General features: G+C 39.2%; 1 protein-coding gene across 2 annotated transcripts in view; it reads left to right on the forward strand.

Annotated features, from left to right (window-relative positions):
• Positions 1 to 924: 924 nt before the first annotated feature.
• Positions 925 to 21,785, forward strand: part of LOC127637916 (receptor-type tyrosine-protein phosphatase beta-like) — a 78,009-nt gene continuing 57,148 nt past the window's right edge. For both annotated transcript variants that reach the window (XM_052119163.1, XM_052119165.1), the window contains exons 1-4: positions 925 to 1,069; positions 1,869 to 2,270; positions 4,575 to 5,503; positions 6,154 to 6,430. In XM_052119163.1, the coding sequence (XP_051975123.1) occupies positions 1,018 to 1,069; positions 1,869 to 2,270; positions 4,575 to 5,503; positions 6,154 to 6,430 (1,660 nt within the window). In that variant the 5' untranslated portion in view covers positions 925 to 1,017. The remainder of the gene's footprint in view (positions 1,070 to 1,868; positions 2,271 to 4,574; positions 5,504 to 6,153; positions 6,431 to 21,785) is intronic.

Consider the following 21,785-nt stretch of genomic DNA (forward strand, 5'->3'; position numbering starts at 1 on the left):
TTGGTCCTGCGGTAATACTGTATTTTATATAGCTGTAACGCTTACTTGTCTTACAAAGAATAGAATACAATAGAATAGAATAGAATAGAATAGTACACTGAAGCTGGTAGTTTGTATTGCCATACTAAGCTACATACAGTAGGCACCTTGCACTTGCGTTTTTTACTGACACATTGTTAACACTCACAGTAGTGTTCACTTGGCATTTATTTCATTTTAATATGAGCTTAGATTGGATTCAGTTGTTCACACTGTAAATTTAACACATTCATTAAGATTACATTAGGCCTATATGAGTGTTGTGTCAGTCTTAAACTATTCCGTCTCAGCCTGGACTCATACTCAGATGAGCTGGACTGAACTACAACACTGGCTTTTATAGGCAGGAGTACTTCAAGGTCTGTACTCAGTACTCACTGCATTACAAAATACCATGGTGATACTATGGTTACTGTACTAAAACCATGGTTCATTTTGTGAGGGAAGATTAGGGTTAGGTTTAGAGGAAAGGATTTGTGCAGGATGTCTCTGTGACTCTTAATAAACACACTGTAAAAAGTGGTAACCTGCAATTGTTACTTTAAATAACTTCTACCTAAGCTAACTATTAAAACTAGTTTTGATGGTATAACCTAATGTATTCAGGTTGATTCAGTGATGTTAAATAAAATTTTTGACAAATGAAACCAGTTAATTTAGATGTTACCACATGAAGCACATTTTTTTCTCAGTGCACAATAAATACGCTCCAGTGATGCCACTATACTCTATGCTAGTATTTAATTAAGGGTGCAAATAGTCTCTGCCTAAATTATTACTGATTATTTGAGATTACACAAGCCAAATGTCTGAGTTAATCTTCGATATTTGCATGTAAAGATCCCTGCTCTGTCACTAGTCTCACACTGTTGAATAGAAGGAAACAGCGGCCAGTGGCTTTTCCTTCCCCTGAATGAGAATTTCCTCCTGCGCTCTCAAACACTCATCTGAGCTCCCAGAAACTCACAAACCAGTAACATGGAAACTGTATTTCTCATCTTATTTACACTGCATCGCCTATCTGCATTAAGTGAGTAGTTCTTTTTTACTCCTCTGGTTTGTTAAACGTATTGAAAACTAGTTTAAAGTGTAATTAGGAACTGATCTTTTGAGCATGTTAGTGGATCTGAACAAATGTTTACTGATTACACTTTATATTGACTTTTTTATATAATTTTATTGTGTAATGATTAATGGAACATAAGTTCATTTACATTCAAATTAAAATGATGCAGTATATAAAAATGTTCACAAACAACTGATATGATGTTGATCATTATAAAATGTTTCTTAATGACTTATTAATGAAAATGATTACTACCATTATGGCTATCAGTTGTTCTATTCAGCTTCAGGAGGTCAAGCATGTTTTTGAAATATGGTGGCTGGTCTAGGAACTAATAACCTGCTCATGACTACCTCCCATGTTCCAAAGCACAGCTACCATCTTAAGATGGGTTTTCTGGTATCTGTCCCCATCTGGTCTTACTGTATATATATTTGGCTGTCGAATTGTGGTGTGAAATTATTATGAATGGAATCAATGAAAATACTTAATCACCTTAGAATGAGATTTTTTGAACTATATAGTAGACAGAAGTCTATTTTAAATATGATTAAACTGCACATGTGAATTCAAGATAAGAATTAGTATATACACTAGTGTAATTGCTTTAGCTTGTATCAATGTCTTGGAACAAGCACTTTTACTAACCCATGTGATATGTCTCTCTTATTTGACATATTTAGAGATTTAAATTGTACCTGTCAGTAATCTCATTTGTATTACTATTATTACTGAACTACTTCATAAAATTCTTTGCTTGTAGGTGGGTTTCTAATTGCACACACTAATAAGGGGTTATGTCTGAGCACACACACTGGTGTGGTGGTCTTAGGGAAGTGTGATGAAAGTAACCCATCTCAACACTGGATCTGGACCAGCACCATGAGACTCAACCACACACTTATGTCCAGATGTCTGTGGGCCAATCAGAACAGTGCCATCCCACGTCATGCTCGCCTGGTCAAACTCAGTGACTGCAACACTGCACCGGCCTGGAAGTGCTACAACAGCCAAGGGATTTTTGGATTAGCAGAGACGCCGATGTTCCTGAAAAAACAGGGTGAACGGGTCGTTGTTCGCTTTGACCAAAAGTATTCGAACTGGTCGATGATCACGGTGGACTCCGAGGGGAGAAGAGTGACAACATCTCTGTGTCCTACCAAAGGTCAGCTTACCCTTCCTTTCCATCAGATACATTTTCACTTTGACTTTAATATGCTTGATATTAAAAATAAATACGCCTAGTTACAGCACACTGAATTTACATTGTTATTTGTGTGCTATTAAGCCCTATTTGGACATGATTCATTTTGTATGGGAACATTGGGTAATTTGATAATTTGTGACCTTAATCCCAGGCAAATCAGTCATATCAGTCATTTTTCTAGAATGCGTGCTCCCATGCTGGAAAATAATAAAGTGCAATTTACCCTCTATAAAATGCCTGGTAAAAATAACCCCTGGTTATACTAATCCTGTGCAAACTGATATAAGGGTGTAACAGGTAAGGGATGAGCAAGGAGACGGGAACCAGCAGAACAGACAACATAAACTTTAATGATAGAAATGAAACATAAAACCCATAGACACACACATGCACACACAGAAGCCGTGTGTGTGTGTGTCTCTCTCTCTCTCTCTCTCGAACTGGCGCCTCCGGCTCGTCTTCATCCCCCTTCTGGCCCGATTTGGGGACGGCGTGTGTCCTCACGCCCTCCTCTTCGTCACAAAATATAAATATTACCAATCTCCTGTGAGAGAGGTATTTTCCTGGATTTTAAAGTGTGGTTTTTTATCTTGTACACAAAGTTTATCATATGGTAGTATCATGAAGAGAAGCAGAACCCAAGGGTTGTGGCAACTTTAGGTAAGAATTATTCTGCAGTAGCTAGCCTGGTGTCAGAACTTGTTCAAGCACAACACACAGGCTGTTTTGAAATGATGACAATGCGTAAATGACGAAAACACACCCATCTCTGTTTTCATCCCCTTTTCTCCCCAATTTGGCATGCCCCATTCCCAATGCGTTGTAATTCTTCATGGTGGTGCAGTGACTTGACCATCTCTGCACTTTTTTACAGACATATGGAGTAACAATAATTTTACAAACATATGTCTGGAAAACTAATCCTGTCCAAATAGGAAATCCTTGAACATTTTGCCGTCCGACTGTATGACCACCCCTGGAGTCGTGAGTTCATATCCAGGGTGTGAGAGTAGCATGAGCCTCCACATGCTGAGTCTCCACGGTGTCTTGCACAACGAATCACGTGACAAGATACGTGGATTGACAGTCTCATAAGTGGAGGCAACTCAGACTTGTCCTCTGCCACCCGGAGTAACTGCTCCACCACGAGTACCTATTAAGTAGTGGGAAGTGGGCATTCCAAATTGGGAGAAATGGGGATATATATATATTTTTTTAAGTAAGGGATTATGGTGGTTTTTATAGCAAAATAAACCCCAACAGGGTCATTATGACCCCTACTCGAAGTGGTTTATTTTGCAATAACCACCGGCTGACTGTATATTATCCCACTTATTATATGGCTACTAACCAAATAAATAAATAAATAGACAGTAAATATTGATTTGCTTTGAATAGTGCATAAAATTATGTTATTATTTGAAAAGAATTATTTAGCTGAAAAGCTGAATTCCATCTCCAGTTTGCGTATTTTGTTCATTTAACAAAAATTACTCTGAATGCTCATTATGCATCTTATTTCAACTACTTGCCAAATAAATAAATAAATGGACATTAAACATTGATACTTCGAAAATGATGAGTTGAAATTATTTTATTCGCTTACTTAGGAGATCGGAGCAATACCCTGATGACCAGTCTGATATGTCTTAATGATGATGTGCAGATGTGCAGCTGTTACTCAGATATATCAGACTGCTAGATGGCTTCATTGATCAATCAGAATCAAGTATTCCAGTGACCCATGTAATAAGCCCAGATAAGCCTGTGCATTTATGTGGCCCTGTCAGTGTCGGACCTCACTGATACTCTTTTGTCTGAATGGGAGCAAAGGCCTACGGCCATGTTCATCAAATAATGTAAAGCCTGGAAACTTTTATAACAGCAAAGGGAGGGGTTAATGCATAATATTTTTTGTGCATGCTATCTTCCCTGATTTAGCTAATTAATTCACTACAGTAATTAGGCAGAACAGGCAACAGGGCAAATGTTGACACAAAATTTTTTCCGCATGCAATTTGCATGCACAATTGTGATCTTATGGGCCAGTTCTGAAAAAGAATATAGCGGAGGTTGCAACAGACCACCGCAATCTGACACATACTGCCTGGACTGTACAGCATCACTTCACTACTGTGATATAGACAACTGAATCACCTCTTTATCATGCTGAAAGTGCGCATGACTACATCTGTGTATGCTTGAGAAATGCATCTGCCAAAAACAACATATTGTATTATGCATTAATCTGTATTTCTACAGGTCCATTGACAGTTTCAACAATCAAATCCACTGGAGAAAATACCACTTTTACAATCCCTGTCATTACTCAGAGCACAGCAGTGACTCACGACAGCGACATGGTCAGAACCAGAACTAAACGAACTGGTAGCACAGGTCTAGGAAATCTGATAACGGTTACCACCAAGACAGACATTAAAGAGAAGTTCACCCAAACGGTTAAGACAGAAGCACCCTATGAGATGAGTGACGTTACAGATTCTGGTAGTTACTCCACTGCTTTGATGGTAACAAAGACCCCAAAAGTTCCTCAAAATTTCACTCAAAATAGATATCACTTAGAATCCACCTCAGTTGTTTTCGAGCATACCCATAATTCCCAGACAGAGACACTTTCCACTTCAGATGTTGAGCCTTCAGATGTTTATTCCATTGCAAACACTGTCACTCAGACCACTTTAGATTCTCATACAGAAGTGTCTGAAGGTAATGCCATCACTGCTGAGGTAGATCCTGCAATGACTGAGAGTTCAACCAGCAGTTTACCTCTATCAAACACTGACTGGTCTTGGACAAACGACACAACCAAAAGCTCAACTTCAACAAAGATCAACAAAGATGTTCAGACGGTGTTTCCATTTAAAAACACAAGCTCTATTACAAGAACAACCCAGGTTCTGCCCAATAGTGCTAGTTCTACTCCAGATGTAGCCAACAATTCTGCCACAACTGGAGCAGATAATAGTGCAATAACTACACCAACAGCCCTGTACACATCTACACCTGCCTCAGACACAGACGTATTCACCTCAGTGACTTACACAACTACTGTGGCTCCAACTATAACTGTGGAAACAAGCACAACTACCATCATGTCCACTGCTGCTCTGAGCACAACACCAGTACCTCCACCATCTACAGTCTCTCCTTCAATTGCCTCCACATCAACGGTGAGGAATTACATTTTATAGGCTAAATATTTACATACAGGTATGTTGATTCAAAATAATCTTTACACATTTTTAATCAATCTTTGGGTAATAATACATCTTTTTAGTAATAAGACTTTGTGGGAAATGAATTGTTTTTAAAGAATTGTTTGATATTCCTGCAAATATACATCCAACATGATTAGGTGGTTTTCTATATAATTGGTTAGCTGCTATCCAAATTCTGGGAGTCAGGGTGCACAAACGTATGCATAGGCAGCATTCAGTGAACTCTGTCTGGTTGTTGATTGGCAGTAGTTTATTTTCGGTCAAATCCATCCTACAGACTGAAGTGATAATTGAAGCAATGGATATCCTGAGGTAGAGACAGGGAAGCTAATGAAATAATGTTAGCACCAGTGCTAACACCTAAAACAGTAAACATACAGTCCTGTGCTAAATCGACAAGTTAAATTTCTGTTAATCTGAAACATTTAGATCTCTTGAGGGTTGTTTTGTAAGATAATGCTGGTCAATTAGTGATGCTGTTCAAAGAATACTTAACCAGACATGTATCAAAGCAGCAGAATGGAAACAAAACATAAAAGTTGAGCTCTCAAGAGCGGTTTCTGTTTCTGTCAACTTTGTAATATATAACTTTTTGTTTGTAGATTGAAACAACAGAGGCTGTGAAGTGTCTGGTGAACATAACTGCAGTGAGAGTTGATACGGATTATTGTGTGATAAATGTTACAATATCTGGTGATTCCTGCAGCTTCATAGTGATGAACTTAACTGATGCTACTCAATTAACAAGATGTTCTTTCAACATGAAAATGCCCAACATTTATACATGCCTGATAACGGATTTAATTCCTGGTACTATCTACTCGTTTGGAATCCTTTCGGAGACAGATGGCGCACACTTGCATTTTACAGTTCAAACAGGTAAGTCCTCTTTTCTCCACATGAACCTTTTAATGTTTCATATACTGTACATTGATGAATTTGTTTTCTAGTTTCTTTATTTTTTATTTCAGTGGATGTTTTATGTAGGACACACACACAAAAAGAACTTTGTATGTTGTGAACTATTGTTTTTTTTGTGATAATGGTGTTAATGAATAGTAGAGGGTTCTTATGTGCTTTAAAGTAGTCTTTAAGTGATTTAAATCAATACTCAGTCCATGCCCGGCTCCAGCTCTAAGATGTAAGGTGGGCCATAGGACCTTCCGGGTGGGGCAAACAATTGGAAGGGTGGATGTGGGTGTGGATGTCATGAATGGCTGGGACAGGCCGGGCTTGAGTCTGATATTGCACAAGAACATGCAGTAATTCATGGTTGTGTTCTATTGTTCTTTAGTTCACATATATACAGTGGAACACATTGTTCTGATTTGTTCTAATAGATTAGATCAAAACACACATTCATACAGATTCCAGAAGATGCTTCAATTAATTGTTTCAGACTTGCAGTAAATAATCAGTGTATGTTGATAAGATGTTCTTCATTGAGGTTTTGGCACTTAACAATGTGTTGCATAAGAGCCGTCTGTTACATCCTGCTGTGATCCCTCGCTGACTCTTATTTCCTGTGGGAACAATTATATGGACACATACCTTTTCATTGAAGGACATCTCTTGCTTTCAAAAATGAAATCATATAAATTTACTAGTTTTACTGTTAAGAGTCCAGCCATTCCCTGAAAAGCTATTGATCAAAATATTTGAGCTTACCTGAATGTACAGTAATAGTTAGAGGAGCAGTTATTTAGGATGCAATTGCGGTGACATTACTAAAAACAGTGCCAGGCCATGCATTTACAGTGTAGGCCTTCAGTGTGATTCATGCCATTAAGAAAACACAGTTTCACAATGAATAAGACACCCTTATGCCTTTGGGCATAATATATTATGTCGCAGCTAACTAATAATACCAATTTACATTTTAAAAACAGGTCCACGCACGAAAGCCACTTAATGCTCAAGCAAGCCTAATTTTAACTGCAGCATGACTGTTTTGTGAAATGAACATCTCCCGAACAGAAATTCAAAAATCATCATTTTCATATGAATCTACCAAGGAGGTCTATAATACCTGGAAAACTCAATCTAATAATATTTGTAATTTAAATGTTGCTTGCAATAAATGTTGTTTTGTCAGGGTACACGGTTATGCTGCGTTCCATTCAAGTTGGATGTGGGATATTCCTACTTGATATCTCCGACCATAAATGCATTTTCGGAACTGCAATGCTCCCATTAGCTTAGCAGCGGTTTGACTCTCATTAGAGATGTCTCCTAGCAACCCAACCGATAAACAATGCTGCAGCGCTGTACAATTATGAAAAGAGATTATAATGTTTTATACACTGTTTCTGCAGGCATTTGTTAAACAAGCTTTAATATCATGTAATGTGGAAACAAACTCATTTATCGATATTAATAAAGTGAATGTTTATCACTTAAGAAAAACTAAATCACTTACCAATTTACTTGAAGTGAGAATCAGTCCTCCTTTCCCATTTAATAAATGAAGCAATCACACGGTCATGCAGAACATCTCATGTTTTTAAATCCGTAAGGATCTCTTTCTCAATGGCAATAACAGCAGTGATGACAGCCGACTCGTCAGCAAGATCTCATGCTCACTTTCAAATTACATCACTTAAAGGGTGATTGCGTCACTCAAGGCCAGCTAGAAGGCCTCGACCGGGACATATCCTAAAGACCACTCCCACCAAGAACAAATAAATCAATCTGATTGGCTGAAGAATCTGACTTTAGTTGTTCATTCATTTGCACTGTTGAGGGATTCTGTGGAAATTCTGAAGGCCTGACGGGATGCAGCTCAATCTCACATGCTGCTTCGGTCTTTGGGCATGTGATTTGTGAAACAGTTTGCTTGTAAGCATCAAGGAATCAATTCTGACTGGATAAACTTTTCGTTTTTCTCTATTTGTTTGTAGATTAATTAAGAGTGGAAAGTGATTAAAAATACATAGGCAAAAAGGTGATTGAGAATGAAAGGATGAAAAATATTTATTTATTTGGCATGTTAGGCCAGCTGACAAGACTTTACTGTAATTCACCACTGCTCAAAAATTATCAGTAACTAATTATTCAGTATTTCTTAAATGTAGTGGGAATATTACTCTTTTCACATTACTGATTACTTTACTTACAAATTCACATGTTCATTTATAAAACATTGTCCCATATAGACAATAAACATCCACAGACACCACATAATCCTTTCAGTTCTTTAAAGGAAAAGTTTATCCCAAAATGTAATTGCTTTCTACTCAACAAAAAGATATTTAGCTGAATGTCAGGTGATGAAAGTGGACTGGAATGGGCACTGTCATGCTAATAAAGACAAAACACACCATAAATATGTCATAAAAGTAAACAATATGAATTGCATTCTATTTTACAAGTCTTCTGAAGTTATAAAATGTAAAAAAGATTTATGCATTATTAATTTAACTTTTTGAGATTAGTAAATAAATTTTATTTCCCTGACTAAGGCCCTGATTTACTAAGATCCCAAATAAAGTGTATTAATTTGCTTGTGCAATCTATCAAATTTTGAGCTTTGTGGTTTTATTGTGTTTGACTCAATTGTGTTAAGAATAACTGAGGAACAAAGGAAAACTTTCTTGGAAGAATCACAATATTTTCTTGTTCCCGGACTTTGCGAATTCGACAAGAGAAAACTCTTACATCAACAGAAAATCGCTTTTTCACTGATGTTTCCGGCCAAGCTGAGAATAGACACCAAGGATGGTCGCAAAGTATATTTATGCCCCAAACAGGCACTGGCTTTTATAGAATCTATAGGTGAGTAAACCATTGGGCATTTCTTATGTGAATGGACTGACTCGACAGTCTAAAAATCTGGGCGACATTTTAGTTTTTTGCGTTGGCTCCGCTTATCGGCTGGAGTTTGTTTTGTGGCATGACATTTCCTTCAAGAAACGTTTGCATTGATGGAAGATTGCTTTTACACTGAAGTTCCCAGCCAGATTGAGAATGGACTCTATGGATGACTGCAAAATATTTACATGCTCACAAAGTGGATGTATTTTATAAAGTTGACAGACTGAGTAAGTCATGGTATATGTATGATAAGGGCTTTTTGTAGATCTTGAAGCAATATTGTAAGCTGCTGGCACCCCTCATGATATAATATTGGGAGGAGACTTTAATCTTTTGATGGACTCAGTCCTTGATCATAGTGAAGCAAAAGTGTGTAAACCCCCTAGAGCAACATTGACGCTCCACAGGATGTGTAAAAATCTTAGTCTTGCAGATATCTGGCGACTATTGAATCCATCTGATAGGGGCTATAACATTTTTTCAACAGTTCATAAGATTTATTCTAGATACTCTGTATCTTCTGTGGGCATGGCTTGGGAGGCACTTAAGGCAGTTCTCAATTGTCGGATTATACAGTACACCTCATTCATCAAAAAATCCAAAGCACGAGAATTTGTGGAGTTGGAAGGGAATATTTAAAGTTACAAGGCAGATCTGAAGCGCCGGATGTCGTCTGATGGCCTCAGAGAATTTACCCGAAAATAATGCTATTTTGTTGTGAAAAGTGGAGTTTTGGTAATTCAGGGCAAGACAGTCATACTTTGAGTCGGGGGACAAAGCAGGGAAGCTTTTGGCTAGATATAAAAAGCAGAGAGAGTCTTTTTCTAACATTCCCTCAGTGAAATCTGCTGGTGGTGAAATATTTACCTCAGCCATTGATATTAATAATTGCTTTTAAAATTTAAAATCACTGGTAGAGGTGAGTGGAACAGGAGTGAAACTCAGCTGCTTGCTGCACAACCATTCGGCTCCGAAGAAAAATTCTGACTGGCGTTCGCTACCCCGCTTCCCTTTATACCCGTATGTCCAGGGCGGGGCATGCAAATTCTGTCTGCCAACTTGACATTGGCCTTTTCTCAGGTTCAGAGGTACGATTCGGCATCCAAGGAAGACCCCTTGTGTCACTTCATTCGACACAACGTCGAGTCAGTGACAGAAGGGGAATTACTAAATTTAGTAAATTTTACTTTGAATAGGCAAGGTTTCCCTCTTTCCCCATTATTGTTCTGTCTTGCCCTGGAACCATTAGCAGCCGCAATAAGAAAGGAGGATGATTTTCCAGGGGTGGTGGTGGGAGGTATGGTGTATAAACTTTTGCTTTACGCAGATGATATTTTATTATTCATCTCTGACCCCACTAGATCTTAGCCATACCTCCATAGAATTATTAATTCCTTTTCTAAGTTTTCAGGATATAGAGTCAATTGGTGTAAATCTGAAGCTTTGACTCTGACAGCGTACTGCCCAGTAACAGCTTTCCAGACGGGCGCTTTCCAGTGGCCCAAACAGAGCATTAAGTATTTGCCTCTCACTTTGCCCCAGACTCTGTATCTTAGGAGATGGGGCAGCCATTAATTTGGAGAATAAGCATGTGAAAAACTGGGTCCTAAGTATTATGATTGCCAGCAGGGCTGTACTGGTAATCTGGCATACCGGGCATTTTCCCGGTGGGCCAACGCACTTTGGGGCCGATTAGGGTTGGACTGGCCATCGGGAGAACCGAGGGGTCTGGTGGGTTGGCCGCTCAACGGGCCGAATGGGCCGCAATAAGCTAAAATGAACTGCCGCGTTATGCAGAACTGATCACAAAACGGCGCCGCGATATGCAGAAAAGGACAGCAACCTTTTTGGGCCAGTTGCTATGTAAAATCCCAGGCCGATTTCTCTTCCCAGTCCAGCCCTGACTGCCAGATAGATCAATTTAAGGAGTTGAAAGTTGGCTTGAGTGCCCCCATTTCAGGAGTGGTGTTCAGAGATGGCCACATTGGCAGTTCTTGAGGAGGGGTATCCAGAAGAGTGGGGAATCTAGACCTGTTTTTGAGGAAGTGGGGCTGATATCTGTCTGAGGGCTCTCAGGGAGGGACAGTGGAGTGAGAGGTGTAGGGGATGTGTTTGATTAGTTTAATATTTATTTTATTTATTTATTTACTTATCTATTTTTGTTGTGTGTCTATAATTATGTTAACACTGGGGTGTTGTTGGGGTATACTGATTAGAGTATATACATATATCATTGATTATAATTATTAAGATTATAATATTGATTCTGTATATATATATATATATATATATATATATATATATATATATATATATATATATATATATATATATATATATATATATGTTCTGCTGTTCATATTTAGTAGTTTAATCAATAAAAATGTTAATCGTAAAAAAGTACCAAAAAAACTAAAGAAAACATAGTAATAATACAGGACAATGAAAACTATGGTAATAAAAATCATAATTTTGTGTGTATTATGGTTTTACACTGCAAATACCATATTTTAACTATGGTTTTACTATAGTAATATTGTGGTAACACTTTAAAATATGGAAATATTCATCAACATTTGTTAACATGAACTAACAATGAATAATCATTTTAAAGCATTTATTAACGTCTATGTAACCTCTGTTCCCCGATGGAGGGAATGAGACGTTGTGTCGGAGAAGCGACACTAGGGGTCTCTTTTGAGCGCCGATATATACCTCTGTTCTATGAAAAAAAGCCAATGAGAAGTTGGCAGACGGTATTTAAGCGGGGCGAATACGTAAGTTCATTCAGGATTTTTCTGAGGAGCCGGAAATGGTCCGGCCACAACAGTGGCTCGGCTCAGCGACGTGGCGGGGAAGACACAATGTCTCGTTCCCTCCATCGGGGAACGGAGGTTGCATACGTAACCTAGACGTTCCCCTTCTGTCGCTCTCTCCACGTTGTGTCGGAGAAGTGACACTAGGGGTCCCACTTCAATCATGCCATGCGCTGAGCCATGTACGTGAACTGCTGATACAGGAGCAGGCAGGTATTCCTACGTGCAAAGGTGACCAGCTGTATCAGGCTGCACGTACCCTTCCTCAATGCCCCATTAAAGTCATCAGAATCCTTCTGGTTACCCTAGTGAGGGGAACAAGGTGATGCTTGCTAACCTGGGAATGGGCCAAGCCTGGCTTGGCATCTTTTCTCTCTATGTTTCTCGCATAGTGCAACTACGGCCGGGGCCCTTATATGCATTAAGGGAAGGGGGTCTTACCCCGTTTCCTATTCTTTCAGGGGGAGAAGACCCTGCGGAGACCACATCTACCCTCATACTACGGGCTCGGACCTGAGAGAACACGGGACGATACTGACTCAATTCAGAGACTGTAGAATCTCCCGAAAGTGTTAGGTGTTGCCCACCCTGCTGCTCTGCAGATGTCTGCTAGGGAGGTGCCCCTGGCCAGTGCCCATGAGGACGCAACATTCCTGGTTGAGTGAGCTTGGACCCGCAAGGGGGCGGGGGGCATGGCCTGGGTGTGATAAGCCAGTGAAATGGTGTTGACAACCCAGTGGGCGAGCCTTTCTGCTGTTCCCCGAAGCAGACAAAGAGCTGCTCAGAACATCTAGAGCTCTGCATGTGGTCCAGATAGATACGCAAAGCGCGTACCAGACACAGCAACGAAAGGGCTGGTCGCGGTCGGGTTGGGCAGTGAAAAGCCATGCCTCTAAACTCCGTGCTAGGGGCACCAAGGGGACGAGTATTTTGGATGTACCCGGCGGGGTTCCCTACACCGGGGAACAGAGCAGTCTTACTAGCTCCGGAGCTACCATCTCGGTCTCTGGGTCGGTCATCTCAGGAGCGCCTGGGAGCCTTCCGGGTCCTCGAGGGGGTCCGTGAGACGAGGGGCATCCAACTTCTGCGGGGAGCTCGACGCTGAGGCTGAGAGCTGGGCCCACTCTCTTTTGTTAGTTGAGGCTGAGCACCACTTCCTTTCTTTCTTGAAAGCCACAGGAGGACACCCTCGGCGAGCAGACAGGGCATGGCCCCTGGCGGCAGGTTTGCGGCAGGGCAAGATGTGTGAAATGTCTGTTTCTTCACCACTGAGGACTGCTGGGTGGAGTCGTCAAGTGGTGTCGCCGAATGGACGGAGCTGGGAGACGGGAGCGTTTTGAGAAAGCATGCTTTGTCTGCCTCTTGTACTGCGACCAGGTCCTGTCCATGTGTTGCGTTTCTGGACCACGGGGGTGGCCATCGCCTGTTCGAGTGCAGTTCCTGCGGCACGTCAAGAACAGGACTTCCCAAGTGCAGATTTTGAAGTGCCTTGGCCCGGTGGACTTGCAGGAGGGGGCCATGGCGTGCAGGGGGGAGCGGTCTGGGGCCGTTCTACCACCGAGTGTAGCGAGAGCGGAGGAGCGAGGAAGCTGGGCTTGCTAAGCTCTTCATGCACGTCTGGGAAGGAACCGGGGGGGGGGAGGTGTGCGGCTGTCAGCGGCGCACATGCCCGCGGAACCAATTAAGCCCGGGGAAGCATAGCGGACCTCCGTGCATCAGGCTCAGAATGGGCGGCAGACCCGAAGGTGGCGGCCCAGGCGAGTTATCTGCGTCAGACGCCGCTGTTACACTCTCCGATGCAGCGTGATGTCGTCATCCAATGCCGGAGAGCTCGAGGGACCGGACTGTAGGCCGTGAAGCGGACCGCACTAATCCCGAGCTCAGGGGAAGCAGGCAAGTGTGCCAGGGAGGCAGGAGGTTTCGAGGGGATTTACCCGGCGAAAGTGTCACGTTATTCTCCCCAGATCGTCTTCATCGCCCGCGGCGCCTGCCCCAATCCCGTATGAAGGAGGCGAGGCGCGGGGGGCGGCTGAAGTGGCTTTCTCTCACTACAAGAAAAAGCCGCGACCGCAATGCTGTGTTCTCATACTGAAAACATAGACCATTCATTAAAACGCTGCCTGCGTGTGATTGCAACCCAGGTACGCGAGGCAGTTTTTATGACCGTCAGAGGTGGGGAGAAATCAACCGCATCCAGAAACTACACAGGGGCGGAAAAAACGTCTTTAAAAAGACGCGTCCTGAGAAGGACGTTCAACGCCGTTGTGTTTTGCTCATTTTAGAGCGAAATTACTCTTTTAGAATAACTCTTTTGAGTTGTCTGCGCTGTCGAAGCGCCCTGGGGTAACAATGCACAGCCGTGCAAGTAAGGAGAAAGCCGCTGTTATGCGCCGTCAGATCCAACAGCATGCAGACCGTCAGAGGATTAAACAGGAACTGGTGTGTGACTCGCAGCAGACTGCATGCACGACCATCGGCTCCGAAGAAATTTTCTGAATGAACTCCCGTATTCGCTCCACTTAAATGCCCGTATGTCCGGGGGCGGGATATGCAAATACCGTCTGCCAACTTCTCATTGGTCTTTTTTCATAGAACAAAGGTATCAGCGCTCAAGAGAGACCCCTAGTGTCGCTTCTCCGACACAACGTGGAGAGAGCGACAGAACGGGAACCTTGGTTAATGTTAATTTCAACATATATGAACACATATATTAAATCAAAAGTTGTATTAGTTAACATAAGTTAATATTAGTAAATGCAATATGAACTAACATAAACTAACAATGAACAACTGTATTATTATTTTTTATTCTAACACTAATTAAGATGCAAAAATTTTGTTCATGGTTAGTTATTATAAGGTTCCATTTGTTAACATTTGTAAATAAGTCAAGTCAATTTTATTTGTATAGTGCCTTTCACAACACACATTGTTTGAAAGCAGCTTTACAGAAGATCATGCATTAACAGACGATAAAACTGTAATATCTATAATGTAGATGAATCATCATTGTGTAATTAGATAAAATACGATTGTTAATCGTGTTTAAAAATAAGTAATTAAATAATAATTGTATTAATAACCCAAGTGAGCAAGCTGTAGGCGACTGTGTCAAGGAACACAAAACTCCATAAGATGTTGATTCATAGAGAAAAACCAGACTCACTGTGAGGGCCAGTTCCCCTCTGGCTAACATCATGAATATAATGACAATATTACTTATGCATAGTTAAAGTCATGGTTTAAAATTATTAAACTAAGTAAGTGTTAAGGGTCAGTGTTTAAACATTGATTTTGTATGAACTGTAAGATTAATGACCAATGTCTTTGAAGTCCATCCTGGATTAAATGCAGAAGTTCACATAGATGATGAAGGCTTATGTTGGCAATTGATAGTCTATGTATTCCATTATAAGAGTGTAGTACATCAATAGACGGATGCTGGCAGAGATCAGTGAGGTGCATCGCAGTTCAACCTGGCCGGTAATTTCGATGAGGTTCGGTGAGATCCATCCTAAGTCCAAGGTTCAGGCAGTGGCATATGATGTATCCCATGTCTTATGGTTGGAGTTGGCATTAGTTCATCCTATGAAGTCCATCATAATAGACTGAATTGATGTTTGGCTGGCACTGGCTGCATTTAGTCATCATCACACAACGACACGTAGCAGTGGAGCCCGACAACAAGCAGGAAGGGAGCTGGATCCAGCCAGTTCTGGTGACCTCAGGATAGGAGTTCCGAGGTTAAGACAAGGAAACAAATAAAATAATATAAGCATAGATGCCATTCAATTTATTGCAGAGTTATAAATCATGATCAATGTTTCTGGTTTCTGGTTCCGGCAGACTAAACTAAAGCAGCCTAATTGTGGGTTGGAGGATAAATTAGGTGTATGCCTGGCTAAATAGATGAGTCTTTGGTCTAGACTTAAACTGAGGGAGTGTGTCTGCATCTCGAACAGTGTTAGGGAGACTATTCCATAGTTTAGGAGACAAATATGAAAAGGATCTACCTCCTTTTGTCGATTTTGATATTCTAGGAAGTATTAACAGGCCAACAAACAAATAAAGCTCTATCTACAGTAACTACAAGATCTGATAAAAAATGTGCAAATTCACCAAGGAAATCTGAATAAGGCCCGGGTGATCTACATTGTAGCAAGGGCAAAAGACGACAGAGATTTTTTATTTATATCTGACAGTGTCACATTAAGCATTATTAGTTCAATATGCTTACATTTATATCCTGTCCTCTGAGTAACATCAAAAACTTCACTGTTAATTGTAGCAAAACCTCCTCATCGACCCTTCAGATGAGGCTCATGTTTATAACAATAACCTGGGGGAGTAGATTCATTTAAACTAATATATCCATCCGGTTTAAGCCAGGTTTCACTCAAACAGAGCGCATCCAATCTATGATCTGTAATAATTTCATTAACAATTAGTGCTTTGGATATCTAATGTTTAGTATTTTTAATGTTTAGTATGGTTATTTTATATGATGTGTATTTTTTATTATTATTTTTTTTTCTATTTGACCTTAATCTAATTTTTTCTACATGATTTAATGAGGGTATTGTGTTTGGTAGTTCGGGGAACAGACAGAGTCTCTATGAGATATCTAGGTGATACCTAGATGTGTTGCAGTTTATGTGACCTGTGTGACGTCTCAAGGCAGCTAGCAGATGTTCGGATTAACCAGTTTGTCTGCTTCTTGACCTGGGCCCAAGTTAGTCAAATACTATCATTATTAAGACTATGAGCCAAATTACTAGAGGAGAGTGGCACCTTCCCTGGAGGGATGGAGTCCGTCTCTCTTTAGCAGGTCAGGTCTACCCCAAAAACTCTTCCAATTGTCTATAAATCCTATTTTATTCTTCAGATACCACTCAGACATCCAGCCATTCAGTGACACTAATCTACTATAAACCTCGTCACCATGACCTATCGATATTGTAGACTGTAGAAACCAAAGTTTTTGGTGGAAACATGTTTTTTTTTTCTCTAGTAATATTGTAGTAATCTTAACTGTTGTAGGTTAACCTTTATTTTTTTCTTGATGGAAACCATGGTTTTACTATAGTAATATTGTAGTAACTATGAAAAGTAAGTCAAGTAATCATGTTTTTTTGGCTGAAACCATGGTTTTCAAACTGTATACTGTATCCATACAGTAACCATGGTTTTACTATTGATTAACAATGGTTAATCCATGGTTTTGATTTTTATTTGTTAGTTTTTTTTTCTGTAATATTACTATTTACTACAAATATGAAGATTAAAATATGGTTATTTTAGTAAAACCGCTGGTAAACTTCTTCCGAGGAACTGCAAAACTTATTGTGAGGGAACGCAAAATATTGCGAGGGCACACACATGAAGAAAAAAGAATTCCCATCCTATATTCTTAGGGTCTCCATACATTCATTATACATGCAATATATATATGTGTGTGTGTATATATATATTTATTTATTTATCTATATAATTATATGAAATCATGATGAAATTTCACTTCTCTTGACATTTTTTAGAACTATTGTTGAGTGAGGAGGAAATCATCTCAATCCATATTTCACAATGAAGAAAATACTGTATTATTTACATGTTAAACCATCACACCACAGATGAATACTAAAACAAAATCTGAATTTCAACCCATAGATGTCTTTACCATGCACCTATGTAGTTTCCTAAAAAAATGAACTGAATAAAACTATTTTTCATGAGAAAAGTTCAAAGGTGCACAGTAATATTTTCCATGTTAAAAAGTTTAACTCATAAAGTCATGAATTGTAATTCTATATAAAACAATAGTGAATTTTAAATGTTAAAATGGATGTTTTCTAATTTAATGCAGCTCCCTTAAATTATTTCACCAGTTCATGAAAAATTTATTTGATTTTATATGATTCATTTGAAAGAATTAAAAGAAAAATGTCATGTCTATCCTTGTATTTTTCATCTGGTCGATGTTTATAAGAGTTTTAGGAAGTAATTAGTAATAATTAATGCAATTACCTTTCAGACAGAGTAATGAGTACAATAATCTAGTTACACTGTAGATGATGTAATTAGTGGTTAGTAAATAATAACTTTTTAAAAGTGACAACACTGTTTACTGAGTGCACCTTTAATATCACAATAATGCATGTCATCTCACAATCACAGCATGATGTAATGCACAAATCAGATAAGTACCTGCCTTTCAGTCATATTTATTTGCTCCCAAGTTACTGTTTCCGAAATGACTTTCTAGCATGGTAAATCTCTTTGTGGTGTAATTTAATCCATTTGCATCAACACTGCCCTTTTTTTTTTTTTTTTGCATATGTTGGAGTTAAATATTAAATTGTATATTCATTTAGAGAAATAAAAATTGCCGTGATGCTATTTTGTGTGTCTGAAATCAGCTCAGTAGACTGTGTTATTATATCAGCTCAGACATTTTTGCAAGTGCTATCAAGTTTGCATGTGTTTTTATCCAAAAAGCCTTTAGTAAATCAGGGCCAAAGTCAGGTTGATAACTGCTCAATTTAAAATATAAAGTCAAATAAAGAGTTTAGTCATCTATGAGTTGTGTACAAAAAGAAGGTAATATAATCTCTGTATGCTGGTTATAGTTGCATGTTCCACAGAAACACGTCTGACCAACTGTTTTACTCTTCAACAAAGGCCATCAGCATTTTTATCATTGTTTCCAGGATATTTTCAGCTTGTCTCCTCCCTTCCTGCCCTCCCAGACTACCCGCCTGCATATCCTGTCCTTTACTGCCCATTACACAAAATGCACACCCACACACCATTTTTTGTCACATACTCGGGGGAACTCTTCAGCTATCTGTTTTTCACCTCTGTGTAAGATAATAGCGATACTGTAACAAGTGCAGCACAAAAATACAAGCTCTTACAGAGATGTAGGTGAGACACTGACACAACAGAAAGAGAATGGCAGTGAGTGCAACTGTTGTGAGTCTTTGAAGGTATCAAGGGACACAGCTATGCCTATGTCGAGAAGATCATTCCACCAGCGAGGTACACTGAAAGACAAGGTTTGGTTAAGTGATTTTGTGCAGCTTTGTATTGGTGAGTTAAGGTGGTAGGGTGCAGATCCAGTGGCTGGTCAATATGGCGATGCACCTCAATGATCTCTGCCAGCATCACCTTTGTTTATTAATGAAATAAACTCTTGTAATGGAATACAAAGACTATCAATTAATTGACAACAAAAGCCTTCATCAGCCAAATAACAAAGGACAATTGAATCAATGTGAACTTCTGCAGTTAATACAGGATGGACTTCAAAGACATTGGTCATTAATCTTACAGTTCATACAAAATCTATATTTAATCACTGGCTCTTAACACTTACTTATTTTAATAATTTTAAACCATGATTTTAACTATACATAAGTAATATTTTTTTTGGAATACTTTATTTTCAGTTTTTCAGTTTACAAAAACAACAAACAAAAACAGTAAAATAAAAAAAATAAATAAATAAAAAAACAACAACCCCCCTCCCCAAAAAGGTGCTCCAATATTCTACAGTAGATATGTAATGTAACAATGTCTTTGAGATCAATCACATTCTAATATCACATTATCCACATAATCTAGATAGGGTTGCCAGATTTTAATAAAAGTTTTGTATCCCTTTCTAATGCTATATGTTATTTTTTCTAATGGCACACATCTATTCATTTCTAAATACCACCTAGTTATAGATAGAGGGGAATCAGACTTCCATGAGACAGCAATGCATTTTCTAGCCACTGCCAGAGCTATCTCCAGAAAATGTTTCTGAAACCTGTTTAATATTTTATCAATTTTCATGAAGTTCCCCAGCAAACAAAACTCTGGGTCAACCGGTAATGAAATTTGTGTAATCTTAGTCAAGACACTACAAAAGTCAATCCAGAAATCTCGTACCTTTACACACGACCAAGTACAATGTAGGAAGGTGCCCACCTCTATCGTACAGCGGAAGCATGCATCAGATAGCTCAGGTTTGAACTTATGACTCTTCTCCGGAGTTAAATACAACTGATGGAGGAAATTATAGTGGATAAGTCTATACCGTGCATTAATAGTGGCAGATAAACTGTCTTTACACAACTCTGACCAAAGTTGGTCTTCAATTGTGGTATTTAAGTCTGATTCCCACTTCCCCTTAGACCTATACAAACCAAGTTTAGGACATTCCGATATCAGCAAAGAGTACACTTTAGAGATAAGCTTACATTGTCCACTTTCTTTCATCAATTTCTCCATTTCCGTGAGCATGGGCAGAGTCATGCTGTTGTTCAAAGTGCTCCTAAAAAAGATTGCAATTGAAGGTAACAAAAAAAAGTATTGCTGGGCAGGTTATATTTCCTCCTTAATTGTTCAAAGGACATGAAAAGTCCATCCTCATAACAATCCTCCAAAGTATGAATTCCACTGTGATGCCACACCTCCAGGATCTTGTTATTTACCGTCATCGGGATAAGCTGGTTTTGTTTTAAAGGTGACTTTGGCGACAGTCTTATCTCCTTGCCGATGGTCTTATGTACATCATACCAAAGTTTAATAAGGTGTAACAGAATTGGGTTATCAGTTTTCCTTGATAAAATTCGGTAGTTGTATTTGTACACAAATTCGCTAAAGGAGTTATCTTTCAAGGAGTGAAATGCAATATAAACCCAGGATGGAATTGTGTCTTTCTCAGACATAGACCAAAGAAATCTCATTTGGGCAGCAAAATAATATTTTCTAAAATTGGGTAATTGTAGTCCCCCTGACTGATAGTACCAAGTTAATTTCTCCAAAGATATCCTTGGTACTTTGTTGCTCCAAATGAACTGTCTTACATTTTTATTAAGAGTTTTGAAAAAGTTTTGGGGTAATGGAATAGGTAATGATTGGAAAAGATACTGCAATCTTGGTAGAATGTTCATTTTAATGCAATTAATTCTCCCGATCAAGGTGATGGGGAGACTAATCCATCTGCGTAGATCTTCCTCAATTTTTTTAAGTAGTGGACAATAATTCAATCTATAAAGATTTTTTAAGTTATTATCCACAACTATACCAAGATATTTTATTCCAGTTGGGGCCCATTTGAATGCGGATGCACCTTGATACGCATGATAATTAAATGTTGTTAAGGGGAATATTTCACTTTTATCATAATTTACTTTGTATCCTGAAACAATACTATAGGTGTCTAATAAATCCTGTAATCGAGTGAAAGAGTGAGAAGGGTCTGTTAAATATAAAAGAACATCATCAGCTAATAAATTAATTTTATGGGTTGTCTGTCCGACCTTGAAGCCCTTTATATCAGGGTCCCTTCTAATTGCTTCCGCCAAAGGTTCAATGGCTAAGGCAAACAGACTCGGAGACAGCGGGCATCCCTGTCTACTGGATCTATGTAATGAAAATGGGGATGACATTTGTCCATTAGTAGTAATCTTTGCTTTGGGGTTATAATATAGGGTTCTCACCCAGTTAATAAATTTATGTCCAAAACCAAATTGAGCTAATACCTTAAATAAGTAGGGTCATTCCAGCCTATCAAAGACTTTTTCGGCGTCTAACGCCACAGCCACTGTGTGGTC

This window comes from Xyrauchen texanus, chromosome 46 (assembly GCF_025860055.1).
Source record: "Xyrauchen texanus isolate HMW12.3.18 chromosome 46, RBS_HiC_50CHRs, whole genome shotgun sequence".
NCBI lineage: Eukaryota > Metazoa > Chordata > Actinopteri > Cypriniformes > Catostomidae > Xyrauchen > Xyrauchen texanus.